This window comes from Crocodylus siamensis, chromosome 2 (assembly GCF_052110815.1).
Source record: "Crocodylus siamensis isolate JL-2025a chromosome 2, ASM5211081v1, whole genome shotgun sequence".
NCBI classification, from domain to species: domain Eukaryota; kingdom Metazoa; phylum Chordata; order Crocodylia; family Crocodylidae; genus Crocodylus; species Crocodylus siamensis.
This window is the reverse complement of record NC_143396.1, coordinates 116,439,818-116,453,324: the sequence shown is the minus strand read 5'-3', so window position 1 is coordinate 116,453,324 and position 13,507 is coordinate 116,439,818. Positions and strand designations below refer to the sequence as shown.

The 13,507-nt window shown below is 42.6% G+C and overlaps 1 protein-coding gene and 1 long non-coding RNA gene across 3 annotated transcripts in view; one reads left to right on the top strand and one right to left on the bottom strand.

Moving 5' to 3' along the window:
- Positions 1 to 13,507, bottom strand: part of PRSS12 (serine protease 12) — a 90,730-nt gene that overhangs the window by 18,088 nt on the left and 59,135 nt on the right. For both annotated transcript variants that reach the window (XM_090036647.1, XM_090036646.1), the window contains exons 9-10: positions 7,158 to 7,363; positions 4,024 to 4,102 (exon numbers count right to left, since the gene is read on the bottom strand). In XM_090036647.1, coding sequence (XP_089892773.1) covers positions 4,024 to 4,102; positions 7,158 to 7,363 — 285 coding nt within the window. The remainder of the gene's footprint in view (positions 1 to 4,023; positions 4,103 to 7,157; positions 7,364 to 13,507) is intronic.
- Positions 1 to 13,507, top strand: part of LOC149870658 (uncharacterized) — a 75,463-nt gene that overhangs the window by 21,660 nt on the left and 40,296 nt on the right. The gene's annotated exons all lie outside the window — the stretch shown is intronic.

The following is a 13,507-nucleotide window of genomic DNA, read 5'->3' as shown; positions in this document are numbered from 1 at the left end:
GGATACCAGAAAAGTCCTTAAGTTCATGAGGGGGAAGCGGAGGATGTCAGATGTTGGGGATTTGAGAACGGAGAAAGTCAGAAGGGTGTGGAAAGGGCTAGTGGGGAAGGAATGGAAAAGGGAGCACGAGGAGCTGGCATGGAGGGCCGTGCGAAACGCACTGCCAGTGTGACAGGTGCTGAATCGATGGAGACTTTCATGGTCCCCCAAGTGCCCACGAGAAATCTGTGCTGAGCCTGAGTTGGTGGCACATGCCTTGTGGGACTGTTTTTATGGACAAAAGGTGTGGGAGAAGGTAGCCATCTATTTGAAAGAGACAGGAAGGGGAACGGGGATCACTATCGAAAATGTACTCTATGGGTTAACAGAGGGGACGGATGTGTCATGGGGTGTGAGGGTCCTTATCACATGCACCAAAGTAGCGCTATGGAAAGTGCATTCCCTGTTGGCACTAAAGGGCTTGTGCTTTTCAACGTCAGAGTGTTTGCAGTTAGCAATGCACGAGCTGCACTTCTTATAGAGGCACAGAAAAGCATGGGACGGAAGGAAGGGATACAGCGCTCTGGCAAGGGGTGGACTTCAGGGGCTTGTTTCAGCCCCGTATAGGTATAGGATAGACTAAGGGACAACTTTTGTTGTCAGAAAGAGTGGGTGAGGGCTTTGTCAGTACCTTTCTGTTAAGTATCGATGCATGAACCTGTAGTTATATAAGAAGAAAGGGTAAGATGTTCACTGAATAACACTGGAGTTTTAAGCAAAGTGAATGAGACGTTATCATGTGAGTATTATGTAATTTCTTATTTGTATTCCCTTTGTGAGACCTTAGATGGGGTCCTTTTTAAATCTGTTTGATATTGCCTGTTTTCTAATAAAATGTTACCAAAAAAAAAAACCTAGTCAATTTGTGATTCAGCAGAAATCAGGTATTGTCTATGGAACCTACCAACAGGAAAAAAAGAAAACCAAAAAACCCCTTCCTAAAAATAAAATGCTAGCTTTCTAGAGGGCACCAGTAGTCTGTGTGGCTGCTGCGGTCTGCCAGCAGGGAAGGGCGGCTGCTGGTATAAACGGGGGGAGTCAAGATGGCTGCCACCCCTGGCCCTCGCTGCTGATGGGCTGGGATGACTCCTGTTGTGTGGCCTGCCCCTCTCCAGCAATTAGTAGCAAGGGATGGAGCCACATGACAGACAGTCTTCTCAACCAGTCGGGGGTGAGGAGCAGGTCTGTAGGACAGACGTCACTCTCAACCAATCAGCAGCAAGGGGTAGAAACACCAGGGCCCTTCGGCCAATTGGGAGCAGGGGAGGAGAACCATGATAAGCCCACAAGAAATGATAGTGCTGCCTGTCTCCTCAGTGTCAGTAGGCCATAGTCATGCATTTAATCATCTTTGTAACTGATTTCCATTACTGAACCTATGCTGCTTTTGGCAGTTTAATGATAGTCTGGACAGTTTAATTAATGAGGTTTCCTTGTATGTGAGTGTGAGATGAGGGTTTTTTTCCCCCCATGCTGATTGGTGGGGGAACCTTGTCTTGGTATATCATATCACTGGCTCTCAGTCTTTTAAGACTCAAGGCACCCCTCAGAATAATGCCAGCTCTTGGTTTTCACTCATTTTTGACTACAGAAAAATACTAGAGCAATTCTTCTGTTGCAAAGCACTCAGAAAGACCAAAACAGGTCAAAATGTCTTTAAAGCTATGGAATTTCTGGGTTTCTCCTGTGAATCATGCTAGCTAAGAGAGCATAAAAGTCACATCACCATGGCTGAGAATCACTGAATTGCACATTATGTGAAAAAATATTTCCTTCCTGATGAATGTTTGGTGTTTAAGTGTTCCTTCTTTTTATGTGTTATGAGACCTAAGTTCCTGATCTACCTCTCTGCACAATTGATTACATTGTATACTTTTATCATCCCTTTTTTATCTCCTTTCAAAAATAAAACAATCCCAATTTATTTACTTTCCCTGCGTATGAGATTTTCCAAGTCCTTAATCATTTTATTGTCTTTGTCTAACCCCCTCTATTTCTACATCAAATTGAAAGTGTGTGAAAACCAAAATGGTGACTTAGATGAACAGTTTCATTATATTCTTGGAATACCAACAATATTCACCTTATTTCTAAACCCGTAACACACTGTTCATAACGTTTGTGGTTACCTTAGCTCACAAATGTAACTAGTAATTTATTTAAAGAAAAGTTTAGTTTTGCAGCTCTAGTGTCATCAAAAAAATAGGAACAAAATGTTTAGAGGTGCACCAATAGAGATTGTTTGGGCCAATACCAATAGTTGATTTTTAATGAGCCGTGTTGACTTATACCGATCCAATTACTAATATGCAGCTGGGCAGTGTGGGGAACAGTTGGGTCTGGCTAGTAAATCTGTTGTGGTGGAAGGGGTACAGGGAGGGAAGGGGCATGGTCATGGGGGCAGATCGAGGCCCCTGCAGTGGAGGGAAGGAGTGGGGCTGAGGCTGGGGCAAGGGCAGAGGTAGGTGCTACCTAGCCACAGCAGGTTGGGGCATGAGACAGAGTCACAAGAGGCTCATCCGGGTGGCATGGGGAGGTGGGGTGCAGTTCCCACTGCTATGCGCACCCAGAAGGGCATGAGGTGGGGCGTGTGCCCCTGGAACTGTGCCTGAAGCGAGCTGCCGCTGTGGGCTGGGGTTCTTCCTGATGGAGCACTAGGTTGCGGTGCTAGGAGGCGGCTATGGGGGTGGACTGCAGCCATCCCAAATTCACCATAGTCCCCCCAACCTCCCTCCTCAGTGCTGCTGCCACCCACCCTGAGTGCAGCCCTGGCACAAGCCCCCCATGCCCTCCCACCCCGTGCCCTCCCAGAAGAGCTGGTAACAGCACCATCCTGCACCCCGCCCTGGCCAGGAAGCGCCTACCCCAGCCCTGGCCCCAGTCCCACTGCCTCCCTCACCACAGGGGCCCTGATCTGCCTCCCCCATCTTTCCCCCACAACAGACTTATCAGCCGGACCTGGCTGTTCTCCACACTTCTGTGCTGCGCTCCTCATTGCCTGCGTTCTGCACTGTGGCTGCACACATGCACAGAGCATTTATCAGTCACATTATCAGCCACATCAGTCAAAAAAAAGCTGGCCACATCAGTCAAAAAAAGCCGATTGCTGATACTGTCATTTTTGCTTATTTTGGTGCCAATTCAATATGGGACCAATTTATCAGAGCACCTTTAAAAAAAAAAAAAATTTGTGTGGTTTTAACTCTTTACAGGCCTTTTTAATAATGTATGACAGACCCACAGCTCTGTAGCTGTGAACCACAGAAACTTTTTCATATTTGCTTCTCAAGAGAAAGTGAAATAGTTATCTTGAAAGGAAGACAATTCTTCCTGATGTAAAAAATAAATTTCCAATGTACCTATCTTCCAAATGAACTAAAGTATCCATCCACAGTCTGGCAAAAATTGCAGCCATTCATCAGTGAATATTTTTGAACTTCCCAAAAAACTTGCTTTGTGTACGCTGGCTCTCTGTGTGTGTACTTCTCATGCGTATATTCTTGCCAATAAGTTTACTAACAGGCAGGTTAACTGAAACCATATCTTTTCGGTTCATCACTGCAAACAATCCCAGTAGAAACCTATTTCTTAGTTTCATGAAGTCAAATATGAAATTGACATATGCTATGTAATTTGTGTTTCCAAACATACTTCCTATATGCTTCTAAGGAGGTCTCTATGCACCACAACCCTGGCATAGAAAGTATGGATACAAACTGCTATTCTAGCTTGTATCTCCCATTAATAACTCACCATAGATTAATGAATAAATAATTTACTCAGCTGTAACTGACCCAATCAAAAATAAAAATTACAATGTGCCTACCTAGACCCCAAATTGGCAACATTCAGAATGTTAATCTATATTTATTTCATGAGAAGCAAAAATGCAATCAAGTTCTGAATAAGGCAAATGGCTAATGGAGATTGCATATTCCCAGAGTTTTACACAGAAAGTGACAATTTGTACTGAATATCCTTTACCTTAAAGAATTTTTCCCACCAATAATCCGTTTCTGTCGGCGATGTAGTAATCTCAGCCCACAGACAGAAGCAAGGGAATCTAAACAGGAAATAAGGTGTAAGCAGCAGTACACTATCACATAAACACCATGTGGGGTTTGGAAAAGAAAGAAAAATGCCCTCTAATTTCACTGATTAATAAGGATGCAGTTTTGTAAGGGTGCTAAATGCCATCATCATCCAATAATCTCAGTAAAAGTGAAGTGTGCTCAGGCTATACCTTGTAGGATCACACACAAAATTTAAATGATTATTCTCTTTTGAGAACGACTTCTTTGCCTCCATTTTCCTGAGCAGAGACCGGATCAACACCCACACTGGGCCCCCCTCAGGCCCCAGGGGAGGCACACCTAAGCCAAGGGTCAGCAAGGATCTAGTTGGGGAATTTCTGAAGGGACTGGATGTATTTAAATCAGCTGGTCCAGACGATCTCCACCCCAGAGTGCTGAGGGCATTAGCTGGGACCCCTGGCACAGCTTTACGAGCGCTCGTGGTGCTCTGGTGTGGTGCCACAGGACTGGAAGAGGGCCAATGTGGTTCCCATCTTCAAAAAAGGGAGGAAGGAGGACCTGGGAAACTATAAGCCAGTTAGTCTTACCTCGATTCTGGATAAGCTTTTTGAAGAGAATTATTCTGGCACATGTCCACGAGGGGCCAGCAGGGGAGATTATGCTTAGGGGCAACCAACATGGGTTCATTAGGGGCAGGTCCTGTCAGACCAACCTGGTGGCCTGCTATGACCACGTCACCAAATCCTTAGATACAGGGGTAGCAGTGGACATAGTCCTTCTGGACTTTCGGTAGACCTTCGACACTGTCTCTCACCCCGTTCTCATTAAAAAACTGGGGGACTGTGGTGTCAAACTGGGTCGCCAACTGGCTGGAGGGCTACACCCAGAGAGTGGTGGTGGATGGGTCATTTTCGACCTGGAGAGATTTGGGCAGTGGGGTTCCGCAGAGCTCAATCCTCTGGCCTGCACTGTTCAACATCTTCATCAGTGACTTGGACAAGGGGGTAAAAAGCACCCTGTTCAAATTTGTTGATGACACTAAGATGTGGGGGGATGTGGACTCACTAGAAGGGAGGAATAGGCTGCAATCAGACCTAGACAGGTTACAGGGGTAGGCGGATGAGAATAGGAAGGGATTCAACACTGACAAGTGCAAGGTGATGCACCTGGGGAGGAAAAACCAGCAGCATACCTACAGGCTGGGGAACTCCCTTCTCGTCAGTGCAGAGGCAGAAAAGGATCTTGGAGTCATCATTGATGCCAAGATAAACATGGGCTGGCAGTGTGGGGATGCAGTCAGGATGGCCATCCGCACCTTGTCATGCCTCCACAGATGCATCTCAGGCAGGTCCAAGGAGGTGATCCTCCCACTCTGTGCGGCACTGGTCAGGCCACAGCTGGAGTACTGCGTCCAGTTCTGGGCACCGCACTTCAAAAGGGATGTGGACAACATGGAGAGTGTCCAGAGGAGGGCCTCTCGCATGATAAGGAGGCAGCAGGGCAGGCCCTACAAGGAGAGGCTACGGGACCTGAACCTGTTCAGCCTCCAAAAGAGAAGGCTGAGGGAGAATCTAGTGGCCTGTTACAAACTAGTCAGAGGGGACCAGCAGGCACTGGGGGAGTCCCTGTTTCCCCAAGCACTACCAGGAGTGACTAGAAATAACGGTCACAAGCTGGCAGAGCGTAGATTCAGGCTAGACTTCAGGAGGCGCCACTTCACTGTCAGGGTAGCTAGGATCTGGAACCAACTTCCAAGAAGTGGTGCTGGCTCCTACCCTGGGGGTCTTTAAGACAAGGCTAGACAATCACCTTGCTGGGGTTGTTTGACCCCAGTACTCTTTCCTGCCATGCAGGGCATCAGACTTAATGATCTGCTCAGGTACCTTCTGACCCTACTAACTATGAAACTATAAGTTAAATTCAACTAAGAAACAATGATTACATATTCCACTGTGGCACCTGTATACTGTATTTGGATCCCAATATTCTGTTCTCCATTTTTATAGTGTTGCCTAGTTTTTAGAAATGTACTTCACTGAATCTGTCGCATACTAGGATCAAAATCTTTAAAACACAATCCATGCATGTGTACATTTTCCCCCCACCAACTATTAGAATCAATGAGTAAAATACAACAATCTGCAGAAATCCCCCTCTACCTACATGTAGTAGAATTGCAAGTTATTAGAATGAAAAATGTTCAATGTGATTCTAATAACCAGCAGACTCTGTACTCTCCCAAACAGTGAGGTTGACTCTGTGTCTTTTTAAAAGTTCTGCATGACCAAGAATGCGTTTCTGGAGTATCCTCATTAAGCAATATGCACAATTTCAAATGCATCAGTAGAAATGTTAAAGGATTTCATTTTACATTTTAAGAGAATTGTGTTAGCCTTCTGACCATGATCCATTAAACAGACATCTTTTTTAAAATGTATTAACACTTATATACATTCATATACATACAAAGAGGTAGATGCGTGGGTAAGGGGGTTGTCTGTTTGTTTTTGGGTTTGGGTTTATTTTGCTAATTTTATTCATCAGTTTATTTTGTTAATTTATAGTTTTTATTGATGAATTTTTGTTTATTTTGTTAATTGGATCTGACAATTAAACAGAAGGCCAAACTGTGCTGTCAGTTACATTAGTAAACATGGAATCACTTCTTTGACTACTACAAAATAACTCTTGATTTACATTAGGGTATGTGAGAGCAGAATTTGATCTTAGTTGGAACTCAGTCCTCAACTACATCTGCAGGGAAGGAGACAGAGTGAGATACATCTTTATGCCTGATTTTTGGTGCTAGTTTTATAATGACTATAGCTTAGAACTATACCTGCTCTAAGCTGTGCCATTTAAATGGGCTTCATGCTTCCACTGAACAGCTGGTTCAGGATAAAGGCCAAGCATGTGGCCATAAACTTTAAGACAGACAGAACTTCTCACAAGCTTTTTCTTTAGTTGTCTTTTTTTTTTCTATGAGGTCAGTTTTTCTTTTTACTTGTCCATATTCCTCCTCCTAGCAAAAATAGCAATACTCAACTCTAAATCTCTAACACCAAGCCACAAAAAACTCTTTACCTTTATTACTGTTCCCAGATGACTTCTTGCCCAGGTAGTCACAGATCACCCCAGCATCCTCGCTGTGACGGCAGTTGTGTGTTCCAATATCCTGTTTAATGCAGTCAGCCAGGGATCTCTCATTTCCTGTACATTTGACATTATCCACATGGATTGGGCCTTTTCCCTCCCCAAAATATGCCATTGTCCTTGCTCTTGCTGGGCCTCTGGAAACAGAATATCCTAATATAATAAATACATTTTTAAGCAGTCTTCTATATTTGTCTCAATGTAAATGTATCTGAGACAGTGTAGAAATGAAATAGAATTTAGGACTGTAAGGTTTTATTCTAAGATTTTTCTGATTCACTGGAGAACAACTGCGTGTCTTCTTATCATCTTTTTTAACTTATCTCCAAACGGAAAAAACATTACCTAACTAGCAAACTTTATGAAGACTGGTTATTATTTGTAATAGGATTTTATATCTTTAAGCTAAAAAAGCTTCATAGAAATGCATACTATTGTAATAACATAAAAACAACAAATTATCTCTAATAAATCAAAATCCAAGCAGTCCTTGACTTAGAACGTTTTGACTTACAATGTTACACATTTACAACATTTATACATTGACACCTTGTTTCAATTTCTGATGTCATTTTCAACTTTACAATGCTTGATCCGACACCACGCCATGCCAGACAAGACTCCAGAAAAACCTGCAGCCAGGACTCCTGAGAAGACTCTAGCCAGGAACCCTTCAAAACATCCAACCAAGAGCCCTTCAAAATGTCCAGCAAAGTCACCTCAAAGAAGTCCTTCCAATTCAATATGATTGGTATTTACAATATAAATACATTAATGTCGCTATATTACTCATCTATAATTGATTGAGAACAAAACTGTGGGTTATTTTTGGTGAAAATAGGGTATCAGGCCTTGATTCAGGAACCAATCCTCTATTTACAACGTTTTTTCCTATGGGCAAACCACTTCCAAGTTAAGATGCGGTTTTTAGGAACTGATTGTTTTGCAAGTCCAAGGGCTGCCTGTATGTAAGATACTTTAACATAATCTGTTAATTTTTTCATAAAATTGCTGTTCTTGTATTCTGAACATAATTTATTTTCTCATGATTCCCTCAAAAAGCTAAACAAGTTTAAACATGGAACACCTAGAATTTACTTAAGAACAAAGGCTTATAAATCATGGCAGCATACCCCAGAAAATGAAGACTACAACTGGGGACTGTACAATCCATAATCTACAGCCCCACATAATCTGGTTTTAGCAGTACAATGTTAAAATAAATAGATCAAGAAAGTAATTTCATTATTGTGATAACACTTTTGCAGAAAAAAAAGTAAAGTTCAGGTTTGGGCTTTTTTTAGTCACTTGAACTAAAGAATGTTATAGCCATTAAGTTAGGCCCTACAACAAATTGCTAAATCTGTCAACTGAAGATGTTAGAATTAATCACTGTGGCATAATGTAAGACAGAAATTACTTCAGTGTATTTACCAGTCAAACTCTGCTTTCCCTGGAGCACATATAAATCAGATTTGTGGCATGTTCATCCATCTCTACAAAGTTTCAGCATGTCTCATTAACACTGAGCTTGTTTCTGTTGCAAGCCAGGATAATAACATAGCACTCTCACACACTCCCTAACTGCACCAATTAATAAACATATCAGATAGGGAGGATGACCCTGATCTTCTGTTGCAGCTGTGGAGTATAGAGGATAAAACTTGGCTAAATGTGTTGGGGTTTTAACACCTTTGCATTCAACCAATTCTGCACTGGGTGCATACAAGTCAAAATATCCAAAGCAAGAGTCTGATCTACATCTCCTAAACACTAATAAAACACCTGAAGAAACCCATACTATGGCCCTATATCAGTAACTGGTAAGGAGTTATACTGGCTCAAAGGAGATGGTGTCTACAGACACATGGCTAAGTTTCAGACAAAATAACTAGACCCTATATAGTGACAGATGCCATCACAACTTGTAGATGGAATGCATCAAATCTGGCATTTCACTACATCAGTGCTGTTACACTAGAGATTAAAGGTATGCACAAGTCTTAGATACAGATCACCCTAACCAAGGTTAGGAAGATCTAAACGGTTCAGTGTTCAAGAGTTCATCTGGCTTAGGTCACCCTGAAAAAGTGATGCAACTTAGAGGTGAACTAACTATAGATTCATAACAGGTTAACTAGATCTAGCAAGGGTTAACCCTACCATTCACAACACTTCCATGACTGACTTACCTCTGGCTAGCCATGCCTCTCCTGACAAGGGTAAACACATGCATGTGACACTTCCAGCTCAGGCATAGGTGGCTTAAGCTAAGACACTTAAACCTGACCCAGGTCTCGACAAATGCTTGTTTTGCACCCTACCGTGGCCCTCTGAAGCCATATCTACACCCTCAAGTGTCCAATGTGCAAACCATCCCAGTAGCTGAGTATCTAGAGAACTTTATGTTACTGACCCTTAAAACCTTAGACAGGTCTCTGTGGTAAGCTTCTTGTGCCATGCAGTGGTGCCCTCAAACACACTGCACTGCTTTGCCCAGGCTGCCCACAAAACCATGGTCAGGTTCAAGTGGCTCTTTGCAAATGAGCCTGCCCCACTGTTAAGTGAAGGTCCCACTTATTTTACTCATGCTCGTGGTAATTAGCCCTCTGCCGTGCCATGCAGGTATGCAGCTTCTGGTTCTGGAAGCAGCCTCCAGAGAAGTGCACTGCACTGGAAGACAGTGCCACCTGGTAGGATAAGTCTGCCATGTAGACATAGGATCATAGGAAAGTAAGACTGGAAAGGACCTCACAATGTCATCTAGTGCAGCTGCCTCAAGTCAGGATCAACCCTGAATAACCAATCCCAGCCAAGTGTCTGTGAAAAGTTCCAGGGATGGAGATTCCACAATTTCTCTAGGTAGCCTGTTCCAGTGCTTGACCGTCCTCATAGCTAGAAAGTTTCTTCTATTCTCGGCACTAAATTCATTTTGCTACAGCTTGAGGCCATTGTTTCTAGTCCTGTCCACTACAGCCAAGAGAAAGGTTCATCTCCATCCTCTCTATAATCGCCCGTTAGCTATATGTTCATAAGAAACTAGAGTTGTTTCTTAGTTGCTGCTCCTGTGAGAACTCCTGTTCGAAGCCTGTTTTTAAATATAAGTTTTCAGACAGAATGTCCAAAAATAAAGTTGGAAGGTGGAAACAGCATTTCCATGCATCATAATAATGCTTACCACACCTAACTTTTACATCATGTTGTTCAGCTGCGATGTCAAGTCTTATGCAAAGCAGGTCCGTTATCTCGCTGCATTTAAAAGTGTCAGCCTGAGCATCCAAACATGGGACTCAAATCTTATTACAGTTTGAAAGTCTGGCGCACATAACTTAGTGGCCTGTACACATTCACCAATGACTGAAAGGCCCATTTGGAATGGCTGAATGTTGCAAATTAGCAAATGATCAAATACAATAAAAAAGGAAGAGTTATACATTGATATCCACTTGTTTCGTTTTGTGATGGATGTAACTTAGTTTAATTCCTCACCAGTGTATTAGTAAATGTTCCACAGTATATGGTGTAAGATTAAGTATTAGTAATACAAGACCTCCTTACTATCTTTTCCTGAGAAGCAGGAAACCTGCCTATGTGTTTGTCTCTGTCTCTGAATTATAGATGGGCTGATTAGTAAAATGCCATTTAGGGAGGCTTTATTGCAGTTAATACTGTTATACAAGTGTAGTACATTTCATTGCATGTATGTATGTTTTACATATACCTTGCATATATTTTTACGTAAGGTACACAGAGGCTACATGACATTACTATGAGTATGAATGGGTACCCACATGTCCATTGAAGAGCTCAAGTGTATTTGTGCAGCCTGGCTTTTTAAACAGAGGAAATTTAAAAATGCAAAATCTATTAAGCAGGAAAAGAAAGTATGGTACTTGTGTGATTCCACCCCAGTGTTGGATGGGGTACATGAGAGTGACAAAAAGGTGGTGGTAAGGATCGGTGTACTGGTTGGGGATTTCCTGGTAATAAAGGAATCTCCATTCACCCCTTCATATTTAGTCCTTTCCAGCACAATGTTACTGGATCAGAGGCTAAAAATCTGCCCCTGAATCTCTAATTGCTGTATAACATAGACATAGCAGTGCTAAGTGAAACTCTTCTCTTTTCAAACGTGTGTGTGTGTGTGTGTGTGTGTGTGTGTGTGTGTTTCCCTGGATGGATTTTTTGCCTGCATGATAACCAGGAAATACTGGTTCAAACAAGTGAATTGTAAACTCAATAAAAAAAACATAGAAAACATCTGACTGAGACAGTAGCACAAGGGCAAGCTGTCCCTAGACATCTTAGTTTGCATGGCCAACACACACACCAGATAATCCAAAATCTCATTGAGTTTGGAAGCACTATAGACTTTGAATGATTTGTTTAACTTGCATGTCTCCTTGTTCCAAATCTTTCATTTTTTTCCCCTCTTGAACAACCATACTGATTGCAGAAGCTGCAAGGGATGTACCTGATATCCCTGGTATCACAAAAAGTGAGGAAAGTATAGTTTTTGTTGCAAAATCATATCTGCCTTTAAGAAAACTTTATCAAGAAGCAACTAGTAATGTGCTTGATGAAAGCTCAGTAAACATTTTCCGATAAGTCCCCAGAGTACTAAAATTTACGTCATGTTTAATTTCCAGAGTACCCTTCTCCTACAAGTATTTCTTACCATTGTGTTCCCCACTCTTTAACAAATATTTAGCAAAGTCTCTGCCTCAAAGACATTACCAGCTAACCCTCACACACAACAATAAATACACTACTCAGCCCAACAGTTTGTAGACAGAAAGGTATGGAGACAAATGAAGTAAGTTTTACAGCGAGATATGAAGATGTAGGAGGGGGCTTGTTGCATGTGACATGAGATTATTCATTGGTGCAAAGTCATCAGAAATGGTTACGCTTCAATGAAGCGTTTCCACTGTTTGTCAAGGAAAGTGGCTTTCAATGTGCACTGGTAAAGCCTCCCCCCTTTCTGACAGCTGTTGACTATGCAAAGAAGTTAACATGCACATTCAGTAGATCTCCATCATTTAGAGCAGCAGGGTGGCTGTTGGTAAGTTGGCGCACCTCAGGCCATCACTCCTCTCTGGTAGGGGGAGATGGGCAGGAAAAGTGTGGGGAGGGACATGGTTAACAATTTCAGAGAGAGGGAAAGGCAGAGAGGAAGAGAGTTTACCTCCAGTAAACAGTGTCTTCCACAGAGGAGAGGGGAAGGAATAAGCAGAGAGGGCTGTGGAGGGGATCAGCGGCACATAGCAGGGCCTGGAATGGGATTTACCATGCCAATCTGTTTACCACTGGTGCCCCACATTGCGGGCTGAAACCTGTTGCTTTAGGAGCCAGATCCAGGCTACAGCCTGTAGGTTGCACATTACTGTGTAAATTCAGTACATGGTACTTATTTGGCACTTGCTGAACCAAATGGGACATATCCCAGGAAAGATAGGTCTGATGTTCTTCAACAGCTTTGAAGGACGACTTATGGAGAACGTATGTAACTGGAAGGGCTGTAGATTTAATAGTATTAAATCTACTTGTCTTGTGTGGCCTTGTGTGTTTCAGTTTCATGCTAGAACATGAACCTCTGTTAACACCTATTATTAGCCCACTGCTATCAGAGGGAGAGAGAAAGTAATATATAAATGATACAAACTTCCAATCCAGACAGGACATGCTAGCAGGCAGCCTACAGCTGCCCATGACAGGAAAACCAGCCTGGCTCTTTATTGAATGGCTTCTGTTAAATTCATGGATTGTGCAGTAGCAACACAATGTGCTCTTCTGCAGTATTAATCATGCCCAAGATCAGAAAATCTTCTTCAGTAGTACAAAAGGCCAATTCCCTCAAATCACACTTGTGTGATAGTTTGTTTGAATGGGATACTATTTCGTGTGTGTGTGTGCGTGTGCGCGCGCGCGTGTGTCTGCATGCCCGTGCGTGCATTTCTATTGTATATGTAGTGTTTTATTTGATATTTTTCTGTTAGTCCCTTCCTGACAGAAAGACTATTATTAGTCCTGTGCATAGGTCATAGGACTAATAGTGTTAAGTGAAGAGCAGAAGGTGAAGGAACTGGCATAACTGGCTACTGAACTAGTTAATAAACATTTTCCATGCCCTCCCACCCAACATCTCCCTGTTAAGGGTTTTGTTTGAAGGATCTGAACCTAGAATTCTCCATGGAGCTAAAAGCAGTTAAGCACCCGAATTCCACTGAAATTCAAGTAGACCAAGTAAGCATTTCCCTACATTTACATACACACAATTA